The sequence below is a fragment of the Dendropsophus ebraccatus genome, chromosome 11, assembly GCF_027789765.1.
Source record: "Dendropsophus ebraccatus isolate aDenEbr1 chromosome 11, aDenEbr1.pat, whole genome shotgun sequence".
NCBI lineage: Eukaryota > Metazoa > Chordata > Amphibia > Anura > Hylidae > Dendropsophus > Dendropsophus ebraccatus.
Window position 1 is genome coordinate 69,310,998 of NC_091464.1, and position 20,666 is coordinate 69,331,663.

General features: G+C 37.8%; 1 protein-coding gene across 9 annotated transcripts in view; it reads right to left on the minus strand.

Annotated features, from left to right (window-relative positions):
• ROBO2 (roundabout guidance receptor 2) overlaps positions 1 to 20,666 on the minus strand; it is a 354,242-nt gene that overhangs the window by 28,601 nt on the left and 304,975 nt on the right. For 4 of the 9 annotated variants that reach the window (XM_069945952.1, XM_069945953.1, XM_069945949.1 and 1 more), the window contains exons 15-19: positions 19,635 to 19,759; positions 17,301 to 17,472; positions 8,684 to 8,866; positions 6,141 to 6,167; positions 5,569 to 5,637 (exon numbers count right to left, since the gene is read on the minus strand). In XM_069945952.1, coding sequence (XP_069802053.1) covers positions 5,569 to 5,637; positions 6,141 to 6,167; positions 8,684 to 8,866; positions 17,301 to 17,472; positions 19,635 to 19,759 — 576 coding nt within the window. The remainder of the gene's footprint in view (positions 1 to 5,568; positions 5,638 to 6,140; positions 6,168 to 8,683; positions 8,867 to 17,300; positions 17,473 to 19,634; positions 19,760 to 20,666) is intronic. The other 5 variants (XM_069945956.1, XM_069945954.1, XM_069945955.1 and 2 more) reach the window with 2 other exon arrangements.

The following is a 20,666-nucleotide window of genomic DNA, read 5'->3' on the forward strand; positions in this document are numbered from 1 at the left end:
TCTATCATATTATGTGTATATCAGAAAAAAAAAATTGTGGTATGCTCCATTAAAATCCATATAGATGGAGGTATTCTCTTGCTTCTAGTAAAAAATTTTCTTCACACATCTGGTGTCCAATGAAGCCTATACACAGTGTATGAAGCTATATATCTCCATCCAAAGGCCCTGTAGGTTTCATGCACATTTGACCTCCATATATATTAAAAACATTGGCTGGACCGCCGCCTCCCATCCCCCTTGGTTAAACTTGATGGACATGTGTCTTTTTAAACCAAACTTACTATTTAATGTAACTATGACCCATTCACGTCATTGACACAGAGTAATTTTCTAGTATATACAAGGGATTACTGACTCTTCCCTACTGATGATGTTAGGGGGCAGAACAGTTAGACATGTTGAATTTCCATGAATTTTATATGAAAGAGTCATTTACTATTGTAAGTGTCATTGAGAAAACCAAAGATAATATAATAGATTATTTTGTATCTCATTTGGGTCAGATGACAAACTCAGCTTTGCTGTACCAGTAACAGGGTGGATGTGCTTCTTTTACTGATCTCTTTTATGAGAAATAAGGGATAACATTGAGAGTTAACGGGAAGCAATGAGGAACATTTGAGAAAGTTTGGAAATGTGTCTTGACGTTGGCCCCATTATAACCTTTAGTGGAGTGATACTGGTGCTCAGTGAGTGGTCAGCTTAGGGTTGAGTCTACATGCAACGTAAAACCAAAGACAACATAATAGCCAAGGGTTATAGTAAAGAAAGGACATTTTGTGAACATTGTAACTATACACAGTACATTTATATCACATCACAAATGCCCAGTTTCAGAAAAAGAACATTGACCTAATATTTAGTGCACATATCTTGAGTCTACCATTTTGAAGGTTTGCAGTATTTCCCCGAGACTCCAGAGCATGCTCATACTCATCATACATCATCAAAATAGTAGATTTCAGGTAACAACAAATTTACCAGTTTGTCTCCAGAAGTACACTTAAAAGTGCATTTCCACCTTTCAACACACAATATATATATATATATATATATATATATATATATATATATATATATACTTTTAATCTAAATAGTCTTAGTATAGCTGTCTTAGTATAGCTCAATAGTAACCTAAGCTCTGTTTTTAATACAGAGCTCCATATCCCTTCATACAATACATGTACTTTAATAATGAAAATCCGACTGGCCCCCCCAGCCATCACTAGGTGGAGCTCTGGAGCTTACTGCATACTTTTTGTGGTAAAACTCTATGCAATAAGCTCCTAATCTCCCTCTAGTGGCGGGTGCATGTACTGTACTCACTGGATTTAAAGCTCTGATGTATACTGTGTTAAAAAAAAGTTGCATAGGATAATGTTAAAAGGTGGACATTCACTTTAAACATTGCTGACTGGCTATGCTTCAAGGAAAGTCATACTTTTAGAACAAAATACATCACATGAAGCCTTATACTGTAGGTCAGTGGTAGGGAACCTTGGATCTCCAGCTGTTGCAAAATTACCATGGACAGCCAAAGCTAAAGCATAATGGGAGTTGTAGTTTTGCAACAGCTGGAGAGCCAATGTTCCCTACTCCTGCTGTAGGTTGATCATAGCTTCATGTACTTCAGTCACATAAGAACAGAATTAGCCACTTGGGGTGCATTGGTCTGCACTATACCCCTTGCTCTTATATAATTGATCATTTCATGAATATTGGACTCAGATATGGCATATGGATAACATCAGAAGGAACTGACTTTACATTCACAATGTACATTTCTACACCAGGACAATAGACAATGAGGATAGACATCAAACACAGATTTCACTGGAATACGTAAGGATTACTGGCAATAGGGCATTCCATGCAGGTGCTCCATTTACGAGACAAAGAAAAGGCTGTATATATGGAAGGTAAAGGACACATCTGGCATTGCTCTACAGCTGGATCTATCATGTCAGCCATACTCCTAATATTAGAGGAATGCTGATACCTGCACTTAATTAAAATGCAAGACATTCCTGTAATAACCTACAAAAAGCTGATTAGAAAGAAGAATCATGAATCCCAGACAGATCCTGAGTGAATGAGCGCTGGAAAGAAAACATTGCAGCCAGTCAGTAGTCCATCAATACAGGAGGGACTGTCAGATCTCATAGTAATTAATAGATGTATCCCTGCCTGACAGCACCCTGTCTTCTTCAGTCACTCTCCTCTCCGATGTATACCCTTGGCTGTAAGCTTCTAGCATGCCTTAAATATAACCTGATAAAGGAGAGGTTGTGTCCTGGTCACTATTTCTAACATTATTATTATTATTATTATTATTATTATTATTATTATTATTATTATTATTATTATTATTATTTCTAACATGTCTTAAATATTCCTAAGGTGATCAAAGAGTGATCTGATCCTGGCCACCCTTTCTACTGTTCTAAAGGGGTATCCAGTACTACAAAAACATGGCCACTTTCTTTCAGAGACAACACGACTTTTGTTTCCCGTTCAGGTGCAGTTTGCAATCAAGCTCCATTTACTTCAATGGAACTGAGCAGCAAAACCCCGCCCAAGCTGGAGACAAGAGTCGTGTTGTCTCTGGTAGAAAGTGGCCATGTTTTTGTAGCGCTGGATAACCCCTTAAAATATTTCTAAGGTGCAGTCCAACCACAAAAAGAGTAATCAAATCCTGGTCACTATTTCTATTGTTCTAGCATATCTTTTATATTACTAAAGGAGGCAAAGGGTGATCAGATCCTGGTCACATTTCTGCTGTACTTAAAAGCCTTAAAATTTTACTAAGGTTATTAAAGTGTGATCTGGTCCTGGACACCATAACTGCTGTCCTTATAAGCCTTAGATACTACTAGGGCAGGCAAACAGTGATCTGGTCCTGGACACCATAACTGCTGTCCTTATAAGCCTTAGATACTACTACGGTGGGCAAACAGTGATCCGGTCCTGGAAACCATATCTGCTGTTCTTATAAGCCTTAGATACTACTAGGGCGGGCAAACAGTGATCCGGTCCTGGACACCATATCTGCTGTTCTTATAAGCCTTAGATACTACTAAGGTGGTGCTAATGATCCAGTCCTAGACACCATTTAAGCTGTATAAGGAGACATATATTAGTAGTCTCCTCCACATTAAAATCTCCATTAGAGATATCATTAGGATGAAGAAGAGCAGCGCCCATTGTTTGGCTTTATGTATTATGATTTTCCCCTTCCAAAAAAAACAAACAAAAAAAAAAAAAACACTTCAGCTCTGCTACATCAGCATTAACCTTAGATACTACTAAGGTCAGCAAAAAGTCATCGGGTCCCGGACAAAATTTCTGCTGTCCTTATAAGCCTTAGATATTGTTAATGATCTAGGCCTGGACACCATATGAGTATACAGCATATTAGTAGTCACCTCTACAATAAAACCTCCATTAGAGATATCTATAGGATGAAGAAGAGCAGTGCTTGTTGCTTGGCTTTATGTATTCTGATTTTCCATTTGCACAAATGAAACACTTCAGCTCTGCTACATCCGTATAAGCATTAAGTAATCATTTCTTAAGTGACATGGTGCAGTCTAGAGGGATTATACCTCCATGCATTTAGCATGATATATCACTGTGTCTGCGCACTGCTGTTCTCTGGTGGAATAGAGGAGCCTGTGGGGGAATCTCATTGTTACTGATTAACCCTCATTAACCCTCATTGTCCTGTAGCAGATACCAGGGACACTGTTCCCTTGGTTATATGGAAGACTTTGTAGGTTCTGTGGCTGTTAGGACATCTCTCTATATTAAATCAATGCCAGGGCTGATCTGGTGCCCAGGTCTATCATTGCTATATTCCTTTAAATAACCATGTTATAGCATCTGATAATAAATACATTAAAGCACTGTACCTTCCCATTACATTCAACAACATTACAATCCCTATATACGGTATACTGTATGTTAGTGCCATGTAAAAAAAAAATCAAGTTGTCTTATACTCCTAGTGCATTCGGTATAATGAGGATCCCTTTGTAGAATGGTCATACCCTACAGATGATCTAACTGTGTCTATATTCGGTGTCAGATGACGGCAGAAGCATATTAAAACCTGATCTATCAAATGTCAGTAGTGGCTAGACTATAATGGCTTTGACCAGGCATCTGTGACCTCTCATCGCTTGAACACATTAACCGTGTCCCTTAAGATCCTGAATCCCAGATTTTCTCAATTTGTCCATGCAAATATGCGACCCGATGGGACAGACGATCCCATTACTTGGTATTTCGGGTGGCCACAACTGTCCACGTATGAGCAGATAATTGAGACGCTGTTTATTGGACAATACAACATGCCACTCTGATTGATCCATGTCCTATAGTATCTAATAACACCATAGGAACATTACAGTTTTACTATACACAATGGGGGAGATTTATCAAACATGGTGTAAAATGAAACTGACTCAGTTGCCCCTAGCAACCAATCAGATTCCACTTTTCATTCCTCACAGACTCTTTGGAAAATGAAAGGTGGAATCTGATTGGTTGCTAGGGGCAACTAAGCCAGTTTCACTTTACACCATGACTGAAAAATCTCCCCCAGTGTATCTACTGTACTCTACATAGATTTCCCTATATCCAAATGTAACCTTATAGCACATATGCACACTACAGGCACCCACTTATGTGAAACCTTCTTATATCAAACCATGCAAATAGCTCTTTTATCCATTGAGCTGAGTGTTCTCCTTAGCTTATTGCTCTTTTCCCATTTTATACCACCCCAAAAGGAAACAGCTGAAAGCCCTATACAGAGGTCAGGGGTGGGGGTGTAATGATACTGTCTGGTTCCATCATGTAACTGGCATGACTGTAGAAAATACTGTTTACAGAAAACCCTTTCCACTTTTAACATATACTTATATTCCCCATTAAATAAATATTTTATTATAGCTCTGCGTTGCTCCGTTCCTCTATTATTCGCACTAGAAATGTAGGAGTAAATAGACAACTGGGTGTCACCATTTGGAGGAGGTGTATCACTGCTCTGTGTGAGATCATATCAGAGATAAAGTAGAGACACACCCCCTACTAATACAACCCAGTTGTCAGTTTAGTCATACATTTCTAGTGAGAATAACAGAAGAACGGCACATTACAGAGCTATGAGTGAAGATGGTTCAGAATTGTTACTTCATGAGGGATACTAAGAGGATGCCACATTCTGTCCCTCTCAGCTGTGACAGCTTGGCACCACTAGAGCTGTTATTCAAAACTGGGAGGGGCCCCTAATGTAAAGGGCCCGCCTCTTGGGCACTTGCCATTGCAGTGGCTGGGGCATCAAATTCTTTTCTTTTTTTGCTCATGACTGATATAGGATCAGTACACTCCTTGACCTCTGTATAGGACTATCACCAGTCTTGATGGCACTGCTGACAGGCTCCCTTTAAATGATTAGTATTAGTAGTCTCTACCTAGATCTGCAAACGATCACGTTTACTATAGCCCGCCATATTGGTATAAGAGGTCGCTTTATTTCTTCACGATATCAAATAGATATACCTGAGTTGTGCCAGCTCCCCTTCTTTGGGCCAAGTGCAACTTTGTGGTGCATGGTTGTATCTGGGGAATCTAAGCAAAGGATGTAGAAAAAGAGGATATTCGCCCAATTTGGATAAAACTTGTAATAATCTATGTCGCAGTGTAAATGATGTGTAAAATGTATCTAGCACATAATTGGTGATATAATGGTTTTAAGCTTCATAGGCTTTTTTTTTTTTTTAAAGAAGCAAAGAATTTCCCTGCGCGCTGAGCTGAAGTCGTCTTATTAGCAGGCTGGATGATAGATACGTCTCTCAGAAATAAATATAATACTTTGGAAAGGGTTTTGCTTAAAGCATGGAGGGTGACTGCTTGTATTAAAATCAAGCATAGGGCATTGGTGGATAGATAGAAACTACTGGGATGAGTTATCAGGAGGGAGGGGGGGCACTGGGTCTATTCATATATAATTTTCTAATCAGATCCTCATCACAAATGATAGTTACCAATTGGGCTTAATTATATTTAATTCTGAGAGCCAATGAGTTCAATGATATGGTGGTGCAGAGGTAACACATACTAATGGACAGTACCTGCAGGGGTAAAGGTGAAGGACTGAACTGCAAAACAAGAAGACAATTTGAGTTACAAACTCGGCTGAAGAAAAATATCATAGACATTTCAGTGAGCAAGTGATGAGAGCGACGCTTCTCGGCATGGTCACATGACTTTGTTTGAAGCAATAGCCACTCAGCAGCCAATGGAGGGTCTTATCAAGTGATACGTTGCATGTCGATAGTGTCAGGAATGAGAATGTACGGAAAGCATCCCATAAGCACGTTGGAATTTGTAGAAATGTTCAGATGTAGCAGAGCTGAATTGGTTCTATGGTACAATGCCATGTTAGATCAAGTCGTGTTATGTGAATGTTGGCATAGGGTTGCATTGACAATAGTTGAAAGGCCAAATCAGCTGTGCCACATCTGTGCAATCGTAAGGTAACCCAACGCAGTCTATCACATTTCTCTTGCAATGGTTTAGCATTTATGAAGTTATGGAAGCAAATATTAGAGTGAAGGTTTTGAGTTACAATGAACATAGTCTCATTTCAGACAGCGATTAAAAAAAAAATATATATATATATGAATTATATTCAAATTATGTTTGAATGAATTATAATCTTTGACTGCATTTTCCATCTAGATATGTTGTAGAGAAAGCTGAAATGCCCTATTAAATTGAATGGCATATTGTATATCAGAAGGTACATCCCAAATTGCATTGTTCATAACACAATCGGCCTCCTAATGGTTGATTTTCCCAATCTATCTATCTATCTATCTATCTATCTATCTATCTATCTATCTATCTGTCTATTGCCTATCTATCTATCTATCTATCTATCTATCTATCTATCTATCTATCTATCTCCTATCTATCTATATATCTATCTCCTATCTATCTCCTATCTATCTATCTATCTATCTCCTATCTATCTCCTATCTATCTATCTATCTATCTCCTATCTATCTATCTATCTATCTATCTATCTATTTATCTATCTGTCTATTGCCTATCTATCTATCTATCTATCTATCTATCTCCTATCTATCTATATATCTATCTCCTATCTATCTATATATCTATCTCCTATCTATCTTCTATCTATCTATCTATCTATTGCCTATCTATCTATCTATCTCCTATCTATCTATATATCTATTAAATTAAATCATATCTATCTACAAAGAGGATTAGAAAAAGTCTGGTTCTTTGGTAAGCGGTAGCACCACCCTTGGCTACAGGCTAGGTGTGGTAGTGGAGTTTTTCCATATTCTATGGAATACACCATTATCACACAAGAGTGGTGCAGTCTGGAAGACCCATGGACAACCCCATGTTCAGGGCAGAATAATGGAGTAGATATAAGTATATTCCCTCCACAGTAACTACCCTGGAAACCATAAGCACTATACAGTGTGCACTCCATTTTATTATACTTGTGTATAAATTTTCATGGAATCACAGGCATGGTATCATTTTACCTTCATCTATATTCATCGATACATTTAAAGGAATAATGCATAATGAAACCAGGTCTCTGTATAAGTGATCTTAACAAAACGCCGGCAATGAGATCGTGAAAGAAATGAAAAGATATCATGTCATATCTCATATTTCTCATATTCCCCTAATTCCTCTTTCTAGGAACAAATTGTAACAACATTCTCAGACCCTCCTTCTTACGCTCACTTATATTTTTCCTGCCTTTGTTTCCCTGAATCTCCATAATTCCATCCATTAATATTCACCGTCTGGAGAGTTCAAACATCTGACATGATCGTATCTCAAGAGAAGCCGTGCCACAATATAGCACGCTGGATCATGCTTTGAAGTACTATTGGTTTGATCTAACATCTTATCCATTTGATCTTTAGCTCCGCAAAGATCTATCAAATTCCCTGGTCCTGAAGAAGAACGAGTTTCTGATGTACCAGGAACTATTAGATACGCCTACCACAGCCGAGGACTGCTGGAATTATCTGGGTCACTGAATTACTGGTGATGTGGAGGTGGAACAATAATGATGGGACTTAACCTACTCGGGAATGACTATCTATCTATCTATCTATCTATCTATCTATCTATCTATCTATCTATCTATCTCATATCTCCTATCTTTCTATCTCCTATCTATCTATCTATCTATCTATCTATTTATCTATCTATCTATCTATCTATCTATTATCTATCTATCTATCTATCTATCTATCTATCTATCTATCTCCTATTTAACTATTATCTATCTATATATTATCTATCTATCTATCTATCTATCTATCTATCTATCTATCTATCTATCTATCTATCTATCTATCTATCGTATTTAGCCATCAAATATCTATATATATGCATCGACCTTGGAACCACTTCCTGCCACCTACAACTTTTTTTATTTTATTTTTATTTTTCTCAAGAGTTAGTAAAAATTAGATTTTTGTCTTAAATAATAGATGGCTTCCTCTGTAACATATCTATAATGAGCAATGCAGCAAGGTCAGCTATGAGTTTTCTTTCTGTGGCACTGGAATTGGTAGCTCTAGGGAAGTCATATTATTTTCAGGCCATATCTTACCGGCATAATTGCTGAGCCCCTTCCTCTTCTTTCTGCGCCAGTACAGCCATATGCTGAATCCCATGAGAATGACCCAGCATGCACCACCAATTCCTGCAATGAAGGCCGGTTGTTTGACAACATCTGTGATTTGCTCGGTGATGCTGTTGTTATTCTCTGTGATTACCACTTCATTGCGATTTCCTGTAAAAAAAACATTTACAAAAAAAATGTGATATTATTAAGGTGGAGAAGAGGTATAAAATAATAAAACCCAAAAGAATGTGTATGGATAATCTATAGGATCAAGAGCACAGTAATATTCTTAAATTAAGCGGGGGCGGGGCTAACAGGTAAGCAGTTATATTAGCAGGTATGAGGTTTGACGGCTGGAGATACCGATGCAACAGGCTGAGTGGTTGTGATCTGAAGCTGATAGTAGTGTAGACTCCTCTCCCAGGAAATCCGCTAGGGGAAGAAGGCGGAGGGTCAAATGCCTTCATATCTGGGTGAAGGGTGGACATAAATAAACCAGTCTTCTTTGGACAGGCCAAGAGCTTGACTTTCCTCCATACACCAGGAACAGCTGGTCAGCTAATCTTAATTTTTAGTTGGATAACAATATTACAGGCGCTCATGTCAGCACACCACATGTATACTTGCCAATATTTAAGCCCTACCTAAGAGAATGCCCAGGAAACTCCCAAGCCTGTACAGGAAAAACCCTAAACACCCAATTTTGTGAACCAGTTGATGTGATTGTCCATTGAAATATATGAAATGTACTCTGTATATATGTACTCCATCAGTAGTTGTTTATGCTTTATGCATTTATGTTCTGTCTATCTGACTACCCAGTGGTTATGATGTGAATTGAGGCCTGTTTTGCTAACAAAACTGAATTTGTACCATGAGACCATGAGTCCTTAAATGGGTTATCCATAATTAGAAAATGCACAGCTACTTTCTTGCAAAACAGCACCATTCCTGTCCTCAGGTTGTGTGTCGTTTTACAATTTAGCTCCCTTCACTTCAGTGGAACTAAGATGCAAATTTCACACCCAAACTGAGTGTTGCTAAATCTAGAAGAAAGCAGCCATTTTTTTTTTTATCAGTAGGTCCTTTAATGAAATCTGCACACACACACACACACACACACACACACACACACACACACATATATATATATATATATCTCTTTGGGTGTTTTTGTGCATGTGTACTAAACCAAGGATTAGGTACCATACATATTTAGCTATTGGGTAACTAATATAAATGGAAATACACACAGAATACTAAAGCCCAAACCACTACTATGAGTTGGAGCAGGGTACACCAACTATTTTTATACTATACTTTTTTTTAAAGTTGGCTAACTTTTTCCCCACTGTCTAGTATCTCTGGGTTCTATTGAACTGTGACTTGCACGAGTTACACAGTCAGTGTTAACACACATAGAGCAAGCCTCAATCATTTCCAAAAGCTCAGGTTGCCGTATGACTATTGAGCATCCACAGCTGACATCTTTTGAAGTTGAGTCAATCGGAAGGTGATTCTGGAAATGTGTGAATTCCTAAAACTTTATTTAAAACCTTATTTGCAATTCGCTCAATGGTGCTTCATTAGTTTTCCAGCTGATATATTTCTCCTATGGATAATAGATACAAAAAGCCACAGGTATGTTTGTACTGGAAGGTCTGCGAAGCAGGTGTTACAGCAACAATCCTGTCAGCTCCAGTAATTAGATGGAAGACAAGCCATGAGGGTGACCTGCGTCCCTCCATTGTTTCCGCAGACAAAGATGTAATGATATACAATGTCTTCCTCCTACAGGAGACTAATGAAGAATAAAACTAATTTGCTGAAGCAAAAATTAATTAGTCACATCCAAATCAACTGCAATTAATACCGTGAAAGTTTGCCAGTCTGAATCAACCAACCCTTGTGCAATTTATACTGGAATACTGCAAACCTAAGTGCTATGTATCCGCAAGTGCCATTTTACCAAGGGAAGTGTAATTTGGACTAATTTAACGTGTTAGTTACAACTATGGATTCATAAACTGCTAGTGGTGCAAGCCAGAGAGAAGTAATGTCTTCATGGGACATTAAATCTAATATAAAGGTCGGGTTATAGGGAAATGGTAGACATGTTTTACGGATGCTGCAAAACGAAATGTGATCTTTTTTTGCCTGCAAGTAAAACTGCTGGACTATATAGATACAACTTTGGGGAGTAGGGGTTCCCTACACTATTTCTCCACCCTTGATCACTTTTACAAGCATACAGGGGTGTTTCGCCTAGACAAGTCTTTTCCATGTATAGGACATATGAGCAGCATAGGGGGAGATCACCCTTGATTATTACACAATGACCTAGGCAAGTAATACTGCAATGGTTAAAGGGGTTGTCCCAAGATTATAGGAAATAGGACAGAAAACAACTGATTGGTGGGAATATAACTGCTGGGACCGCCACTGAGCAAAAGATTCTGTTTATTCTAATATTTGTAATTTATTCTTATGATGGGTTATTGATATCAGAACAATGGGGATCCCAGTTTACTTACTGAACTGGCAACAGTGCTTGCCTCCTTGTCTCTTCCAGGCACAGTGCTGTGCATGAAGGAACTTGTAGCAGTCGGCACTAAATCTATGATTAAGGGCGGGTAAGGCCAGAAACATGTCAGACTGTGTGTCCTGTATGCATTTCCATGGACTTTTATGGACTTTTGTGATGACTTTTTATCAAGATTATCAATAAATAAAAAATAAATAAAAATTTTACCAGCAAGTGCCGACTGCTACAAGTTCCTTCATTATCGTTTACTCTGGATCCAAAGGTCCATTGGTCCTGCACTACCCAGGTGGGCCGGTTACCACTATCTGCTTCTACAGTGCTGTGCATGCACTAGTCATAGCCCCCTGTACTGCTACTCATCTCGTTCAGTTGACTGGAGGAGCTGCAGTACCAAGTACAGCCACTATAGAAAGCATGGAGCTCTGTCTGGTATGAGATCAAAGATTGCAACATTCTCGTAAGTACCACATCCCCTTCAATCAGCAGATTGAATATTAGTATATTTATTTCCTAATGTGTAAGTCCCACAAAACCCCTGGAAATAAATGAAATCAACAAGCAATACATGCCATTGCCATTCATGAAGCCAACAAGGTAAAGTGGTAATAATAATTACAATAACAATAACAATAATAATAATAATAATTTGTTATTATTTGTTATTATTATTTTACATGTGGGAGTAGTTACAGTGCAGATATGAACTGGTACGGTATTGGTACAGAAGATGGTACAAAAAACTCATATTTTACAGTTTACAGAAAACTCATAGTTTACAGTCTCCAAAGTCTCAAATATTTACATGAACTACCCGATTTGAGCAAAAATATGTGACTTTTAGAAGTGTGTGTTCAGGTGCAGGGATGATCCTATCCTTTGTGGCTAATACATTGCTGTCTGTGAGTAATCATAATACAGCTCATTGACCATAGACTGTAAGCTGTGTCTCAGTTGCCTATAAATGGTGTCAGCAGTTCACATGACCTTTGATATGTCTGAAAGCAAGACATCAGCATTTCATGTTACAGTGCCATCAGCTGGTAGAGATATATTCTCACACACATCGCAATTCATTGAACACTGCACCTTTGGGGGGTTATGTTTCACCTTGTGTAGGGAGTTTTATAGGCTGGGCAATGCACCCTGGGAGAAAGTTATGTAAATGAGCTCTCCAAAAACAAACAAAAAATAAAGAAATAAAAAAAATCTCTAGTGCCACCTGTTTCATTTTAAAGGTGAGTGTTGAACAAAAGGGAAGAAACATCTATGTGTACACATGGACCGCAGAGAGGGGGCACTAACTAGGCAATCTGCCTTGGCCAAGGTATTTACATTCGGGGTATATCGCTAAACTAAATTCTACACTAACTAAACTTAATATTTAAGTTTAAAGTAATATTTAAGAATTTAGCATTTTTAGAAATTTTAAGAATTTATAATTTTAAGTAATATTTAAAAAATTAGGAACCTTCAAGATTATACTGCAATAATATTCTGCATACAGCATAATAAACATAAAACAACATAAAAAAATAAAACCAATGCATAAACCATCTATGAAATCTCCTTGAGATAATTTGATGTGTGCTCCTTTATACCCCACTGTTTGTATTTCTATTCAATATTCTAATTATCTGTTTTATTTAAAAAGAAATAGATATATTTTATTAGCAATATAAATGAACTGCTGATCCAGAACCAGTAATGATTTTCTTAGGGCTGTTTGTATTCAGAGATCAATATTTGTTATGCTACAATATATAAAAAGACAAAGGGGGTTAATAAGGATTCCAATTACATTTTTACAAAGCAAACAGTAAAACGCTCTCATCAGTCAATGTGACCCATAGGTGCTATTTCATCTAGCCCACAACTCCACTGAGTTAATGAAGAAAAAATCCAAAAGGAATATATACCATATAAGAACGGCGTAATTGCTTCCAATGCTCGGAGTATTAATGACATAAAAGAAGGTGTCATAAAATGATTGTTGAGGCAGGGACGCCGAGATCATTAAGGAAACAATTAGCTGCCATCTTGAACATAATTATCTGGAAGAGATGGCTCCTTTGGGCTGGCGTTCTTTTTATGTCCAATATACTTGTTCTTTTATCTGGTGTTTACTGCCGAAACCCATTTGGCAGGGTGCACAGTGTAATGTGCTATAACAAGAACACACAGCTATATGGATACATCTATTACATGGGGTGTAATAATATATAGGTTCCTATCATATACAGTACATGTTGTAAAGGTAACTGCTATGTAAGCTTATCCCATAAAGATCAATGATGTTCCTACTCTTAGCTACTATTACCAGATGTATACTTACCTTTCTTTTTGGCACTTGATATAACCCAAATATGTGGTGTATGATAATGGGTACAATAAAGGGTGGATGTCACATAGACAATACACAGCTTCTATGGTACTTATAATTAACAGAATGAATAATGGGTAAACAACTAATATCCTTGACCCCTCAATTGAAACTATTTACTTTATTATGGGCAAGAAAATACAGATATGTCCATCCTCACCTTTCCAAAGATGTCCAGTTTATAAAAAAAAACAATACTCGGATGGGGGATGTTTACGCTATACACATATATGTATGGTATGTATGGCCACCTAGTGGTTGTAATGTGACTTGTAGTCCGTTGAAGGTTTCGCAGTAATATGCAAAATTAACTCTATATATATATGTATGTGTGTATATATATATATATATATATATATATATAATTATATTATTATTATTATTATTATTATTATTATTATTATTATTATTACCTTACGCAGTAAACTCTGCTGGAAGCAAAAAGCTCTTCTAGAAGTGTAATGTCTGTGCTGGGCTACTGCATCTCAGCTCCTATTAAAATGAATGGGAGCAAATATACACTCTATAGTCTAAATAATAAATGACCTTTTGGCCTAAGCAACATTTTACATAGGTTTTGGAATTTTATTAGGAATGAATTAGCTGTCACCCCTGTTACATTGTATATTCCACTTATGGACATTATTCTGCAGAAAAGCCTCATTTCTTCATCCCCCGCTATCTTTTAACATGAACTGCAGACTTATGAATACCCTTGTGAATACTGTGCAGCTGTAAATGAAACCACTTTTATACACAGCAAAAAGGTTACCGCAATCCGGTGCTCTAATAATTGTACTTAGCTGTAATCTGTACCAGACGACCCAAAGGAGATAATGAACTCAATTTTTTCCCCAAAAATCTAATATAATTATTGAACAACTTGCTGTATGCATCTAATATTTCCACATAGTGTAGTTAATAATGCATGGGATGTATGTAGGCCTAGGCTAAGGGTCGGATGTATCAGACAGCTGTGAAGAAGCATTAATTTCCCCTTCTTTCCTACACACACAGTGGAAAGCCAGTTCATGGGCTGAACCAATCATTATGATACGGTGGCTTATCAATTTCCCATGAACTAGTGATATGAATAAAGTATTAGGTGCTGCATGCGAAGTGGAAGTAATGAAGCATAAAATAAGAGGATGTAACCTATTGACTTACTAGAAGCCAAGATGCACCTAGCACCTACTGACTCTTTTTGTTACCTATTAAAAAAAGAATTGAGTAGGACCTATGCATAATGAAAATGGCTGAATTAGTATAAATAGGTTATACCTTTACTGGGGCATTAATTATAAGAAAGCCAGAGTGATCCTAGCCCGGACCATGGTCTATGAGTACATGGTCAGCCTTAGGGATGCACAATTATATGTGCACTTTGCCTGTTAATACTGAAGGGGGTGTCATTGGTAAATGGACTTTGCATATCCAATCTCTGATATTCACAGGATACAATTACATTATCTAGTTTATTATGTCCGTGTTATTTTGGCACCTATAGATAGGTCCTTCCTTATCTTGTTATGTGGCTCTACATATCCTCAAATAAGTGGCATAAGATTATTTCATAACACTCTTTCTAAACATTTTGTATGCTGTATCTGTCTATGAATGGCCACTCAGGGTTTTAATGTGAATTGCAGCTGGTTGAGGGTTTTGCTAAATTTGTAATGTAAATTTTGATTTAAAGAAGGATAATGATGGACACATCTAGTCATTTTACATCTGTATGACTGTATGAATGTATAGATGTGACTTTCTTAACTTATACCTAAACTCAATATATACCAAGATGTATGGCATGAGATAACATAACAACATAGCCTGGTGACACTTGCTATGTTATCTAATAGCTTTTTGTGCTTTGTGTTAAATTGGTTTCATGAGATAACTAACAGAAAGATGAGTGTGGACACACTTGCACATTTATAATTGAACTTAGAGGTTATAGACAGCTGTATCTTTATACTTTATAAAGCATTAGGCGGGGAAATCAATAGAAGATCCTGTACAAGGGAAGAACCAATCTAAACATCTTCATACATATTAGAGAAAAGCTGGCCAAAACCAGAACTGAAGATCTAATGTGTACTATACTCTCCCTTAAATGTTCATGTTACAGAGAGCAACATCTCTATTATGTTAAATTTTAACATGCAACTTTGTTCTTATTGAGATGAAGGTTTTTTTTTTTTTCTACCCTTCTCCATCAACCAAACCAAATGTCTATGTGTAATGGAATATTGGGATAAAATTGGGATAACTAACCCAACTGGGATAACACTGTGAAGTACCTACAAGTCAAATTTGCATTTGCTCACAGCTATAGAAGCCGTATGGGCACCTCAATGCTAACCTTTGTTCAGGAAGTATGATGTATAGATTTACACTGTTATACAGTGCATTGTGAGAGCTCAGTGGTGCCTCCAGGATCTACCTCCTGGCTATGATATGGGTCAGTCGCATAGCATAGTCGCACAGTTTGCATTTCTATGCTAAAAAAAACACATTGAAATAAAAAAAAATTATATATTAGAAAAGTGTCTTTATAACAAGAAACATATATTTGTGATGCTGTAAAAACAGTGGTGGAGAACACTGCAGAAGACATTAGAATAGGATTATTAGGTGAGCTAATAGACTGTGCTTGTTTTATAGTAATATATCCAGATACGTCGCATTGTTTACTAATGCATCTGAATGAGCTCGTGTTGAGCAGTGTGGTCCCCTCCAAGGTGGAATGGAGCCGAGAGCCCATCATAGGTTTGTGTTCAGCTGAATGCTCTGCTGATTTGATTACAGCTGCACTTTTATATCCTGGAGAAGTCCCCAGTGACCCCATCAATGGTAATACACTGGCAGAGGAGCAAAACGGGACTGAAAAGCCCCAGATTTGAAATCCTTCGCAGTCTCTAATGTCAAATCATGTGTTCATTGTTAGACTCATATTATGCATCAGCTATTAATGAACAGTGTAGAGTCTGGCTACAACACATGGGCTTAAGGATCACCAATAGTACACAAAGAGGAATGTTTTATGGTCTTCCACCTCATGGAAATTACCATAATGCGTAAAGAAAATGTTATTTATTGCATAGTGCTGAGCTTACAAATAGTCTACTGTTCTCATAATTAAGGATATACAAACTATTTCCCTACACCTCTGGTGGTGGACTGGGTAGTTAGAACCTCCACCAACCCCGGTCCCTTTCTTGACATTTTTTGATGTATGGCGCCTATACATAGTTGGCCAATATCTCTTGATCTGACCACCCTTAATTTAATATCCATGGCCAGATTAATGGTAACACCTGTCTCTTATACTAGTCATAATAGGTAATAAGTACCCTTATCTTTGTGGAAGGAGGTGGTAAATGGGGAGCTTCATTTTTTGTTATGAAACCTCTGGTAGACACTATGCTAAGGAGCTTTTTGTTGCCTAACAAAAGTATATCCTGATATCACAATACCATCATTAGCACACTATAACTTGTCTGGATGGATAGCTAGTAGGACCCATGGACTCTTACATAAAGGAAGTAATAGTATTTTAAATAATGTGACGATTGGGGATAAAATTTTGGCTAGAGTCCAAGAGACCATCCTATTAATAAAGTATATCATCAGTGATTTATTTAACAGTATTTCATTAAAAAAAAAAAAAACCTTACCGATTAATATATGTTGAGGATCACTTTTCACACCAATCCCAGCACTTGTGCTTGCCGCAACCTCAACTCGGTACTGGATCCCAGGAAAGAGGCCTCCGATCACTACCGAACGAATGGCAGCATCTACAGTTTTATTGATGTGGAACCGGGTCTCATTGCCTAGGCACCATATCTGTATACAAACCAATAAAATATAGAGGGTAAATAATATTTTTTCATGTCTGATTTTACTGAAACTTTATTGTTTTTCCAATTACTTCTTTGCAAAAACTCCAGAAAGTTGATGTGGAAGACATATTTGACATAAAGTCTTTCAGAAGGAATATTCTTTTCATATGTACTGCAGATTTCTGACCTATAAAAAGACATTTTAGCACAGCACTGGGAACAGAATTGGTGAAAGGAAACAAGAAGTTTATTTCATCTAAAATGGCTACTTAAAACCCATATGTTTTCCATCTGTTGACTGAAGTATATGCTTTAACTGAGTCTCATAACCGATAAGGATTCCCTTCTGTCGAGAACATTGTACGGGAAAGTAATATGGAGGGAGGCTATATGTACTGCATGGTGTGAAAACAAGAAATGTATGGGGAAACTACTTTTCTTAGGGTGTAATTTGCATCCAAAGTGCAAGTCATTTCCATACGTTAACTCATAATTTCTATCTTTCCACATCTTGACTACATAGAGCAGAGGTTGGATTTCCTATGCTAAGACGCTGGTATGACCCTACAGTACACTGTGATTCTTCTGTATAAAGAGCTACAGTAGCTATCCACACATATACAGTATACAGGTACATGTAGATGCTTTATTGTTTTTTTTGTTTTTGTTTTTTTTTATAAAACATTGGTATGGCATGGGCTATGATTCTTCTATCTATAGGACATTCTGAGTATAATTTCTAGACGACCTATCTTCAGGATAAGCCATCATTATCTGATAGGTGGTCGGCAGGCAACCAATGTCTATACTCACAGTGCTTGGCTTTAAAAAATGCTTGTTGAAAGAAGCTTTAATGCATAATGCATTTCCACAGCCTTTAGAAGGGAGGATTGGAGGGGGAAAGATAAATTATACTTAGATCCCTGGGCTCTGGGGGTGCAGGATCTTCTTCTTCATTTGCAATCAGGCAATCAGCGTCTGGGGCAGGACACTGCTGCAGATGCTGATTGGCTGGGCAGAAACTGCAGGAGTCTGTGCTCTGCCACTGATTGACTGATTACAGGTGACGGAGCTTAGGATAGAAGACACTTCTGGGAGCCTAGGACTGTAAGTATAATGCCCCCCCCCCCCCCCTAGCTCCCAACAGAGCACAATATGGCTCCCAGGGGGTTAAGTAGGGAAGCACTTAACCCCCTGGGGGCCAGATGTAACTTTCTGAGGTTTTCAGGTGAACCAGGTACCCTAACTTCTGCTGAGTAGGGGGAATCAGGCTAAATGCTCGAGTGTCCTATTGACTTTAATAGGGTTTATTACTTGAGGATTACTGTTGATCAAGAGTTGCAGTAGACACAGAAGCTGACATTCATGTCAATGGAAGCTTAGCTAAAGCAACCCAGCATGGCCATTAGACAACATATGGAGCTGTCTGATTCTTGCATATATTCCGTCATTGTGGATCTGGAAAACAGCTATTCAAAAGGGACGCTGGGTGTCGGCACCCTTAGAATTATAGAATTATTTTTAGGTTGAACTGAATGGACTCAACAATCAGTCTAAGTCCCCAACAACACATGGATGCTTTATAAATAAGAAACCTAATAAACATTGATAGTCCCCCTGTGTTCCACATTGTAATTACAATTGTCAAATCCATAAAAACCGAGTCATCAGATTAATGTCAGCCTTTTTTTTTCAGGTGGCCGATGACAATCTCAACGTTTTGTCGGCTACCAATGTTATGAAGAAGTTAATCATATGTTAATCTGCTTTAAACCTGATATGAAGAATGTAAAATGCCCCCACCATCAAGATGAATCTATTAAATCAGTAACTATTGACAGGGGTGAAGTCGAGGTTAATATCTGCATGGGGGTTAATAAATCCTGATGCAATATTGATTTCGTCAAATAAATAGACAGATAATGACTATGTATTTTAGGATCTTACATTTGCACAGAGGATAATCTCCCGGAACATGTCAAATTCACTGTACTACAGATGATGATAATAATATGCTTGTTGGGCTCAGATGGAAGACGAAAATGATATTGCTTTCCAAAATTGAGTGAGCAACACAATAAGTGATAGAATAAATTCTACATTATTCCTGTATGTTTTTGTTTAAATTTGGCTTTTTACATGTTGTATAGAAGAAAACAGCATTACCCTATAGTCCTGAATAATTCCATTCTGGTGATCGGATGGAGGGGGGTCCCAAGAGACGCTGATACTTGTGCTATTGTTGCTCCCGACTGTCAAAACTGTAACAGACTGCGGCGGAGCACTTGGGGCTAGAGCAGGTGAAGAGAAAAATAGGAAGGAGACATTAATCCTTTGAGCTGAAGTCTCATTTTTAGTAACCGAATATATATCCAGGCAGGCAGAACCCTTTGCTCAAGATCCCTGCAGACCTGAATATGCAAACATAGAGAGGAGCTGAGCTTGAAATATTAGCTGTTGTGATAACATCTGTTTAATAAAAAGACAACATTTCGCCTATTTGTTCTTCAGCAAAAATAAACCTTCTCAATTATTAACATACGGACGCCTTGTTCTCTGTACGATATTTTGTTACAGATTAAGAAAAATTCGAAAACTGTATTTATAATATACCTGGGTGAATTTTTGACCTACATTAAGGGAGCTATTTATTTTATTCTATTTATTTTCCATCATGAGTGGGGTTCAGCAAAAGGGGACAAGCCTGGTGTATTTTCTATTATTTATTAAGTTTTAGTGGAAATCTATAGCAGTATTTATCGATTGTAAATGTGTGCTTTTCACAGCCAGCCAAAGAAGTCATACATTTATTAGGAGGTGTGCACCATTTAAAAGGGTATTCCCATTGCCTGTTAGGGAGACCCTTAGGGTACTATTACACTGAACGCAAATCAGCCGAATCAGCCCGATTATTGCTCCGTGTAATAAATACAACGATCAGCCAATGACAGCGATCATCTGCTGATCGTTGATATAGGTTTGAACCTATAATTGTCGGACGCAGACCGCTTATCCCTACGTGTAATAGTGGTGTGCGGCCAGCGACTGACGATTCACATTACCTATGCAGGCTGCAGGGCTCCTCTTGCGATCTTCTCCCCAGATCCCGCGTGCTCCAGCTTGAGAGCGGCCTGTCTCAGCTGACAGCCAATCACTGGCCGTGGCGGTCCTGGCCTGTGATTGACTGAGCGGCCTGTC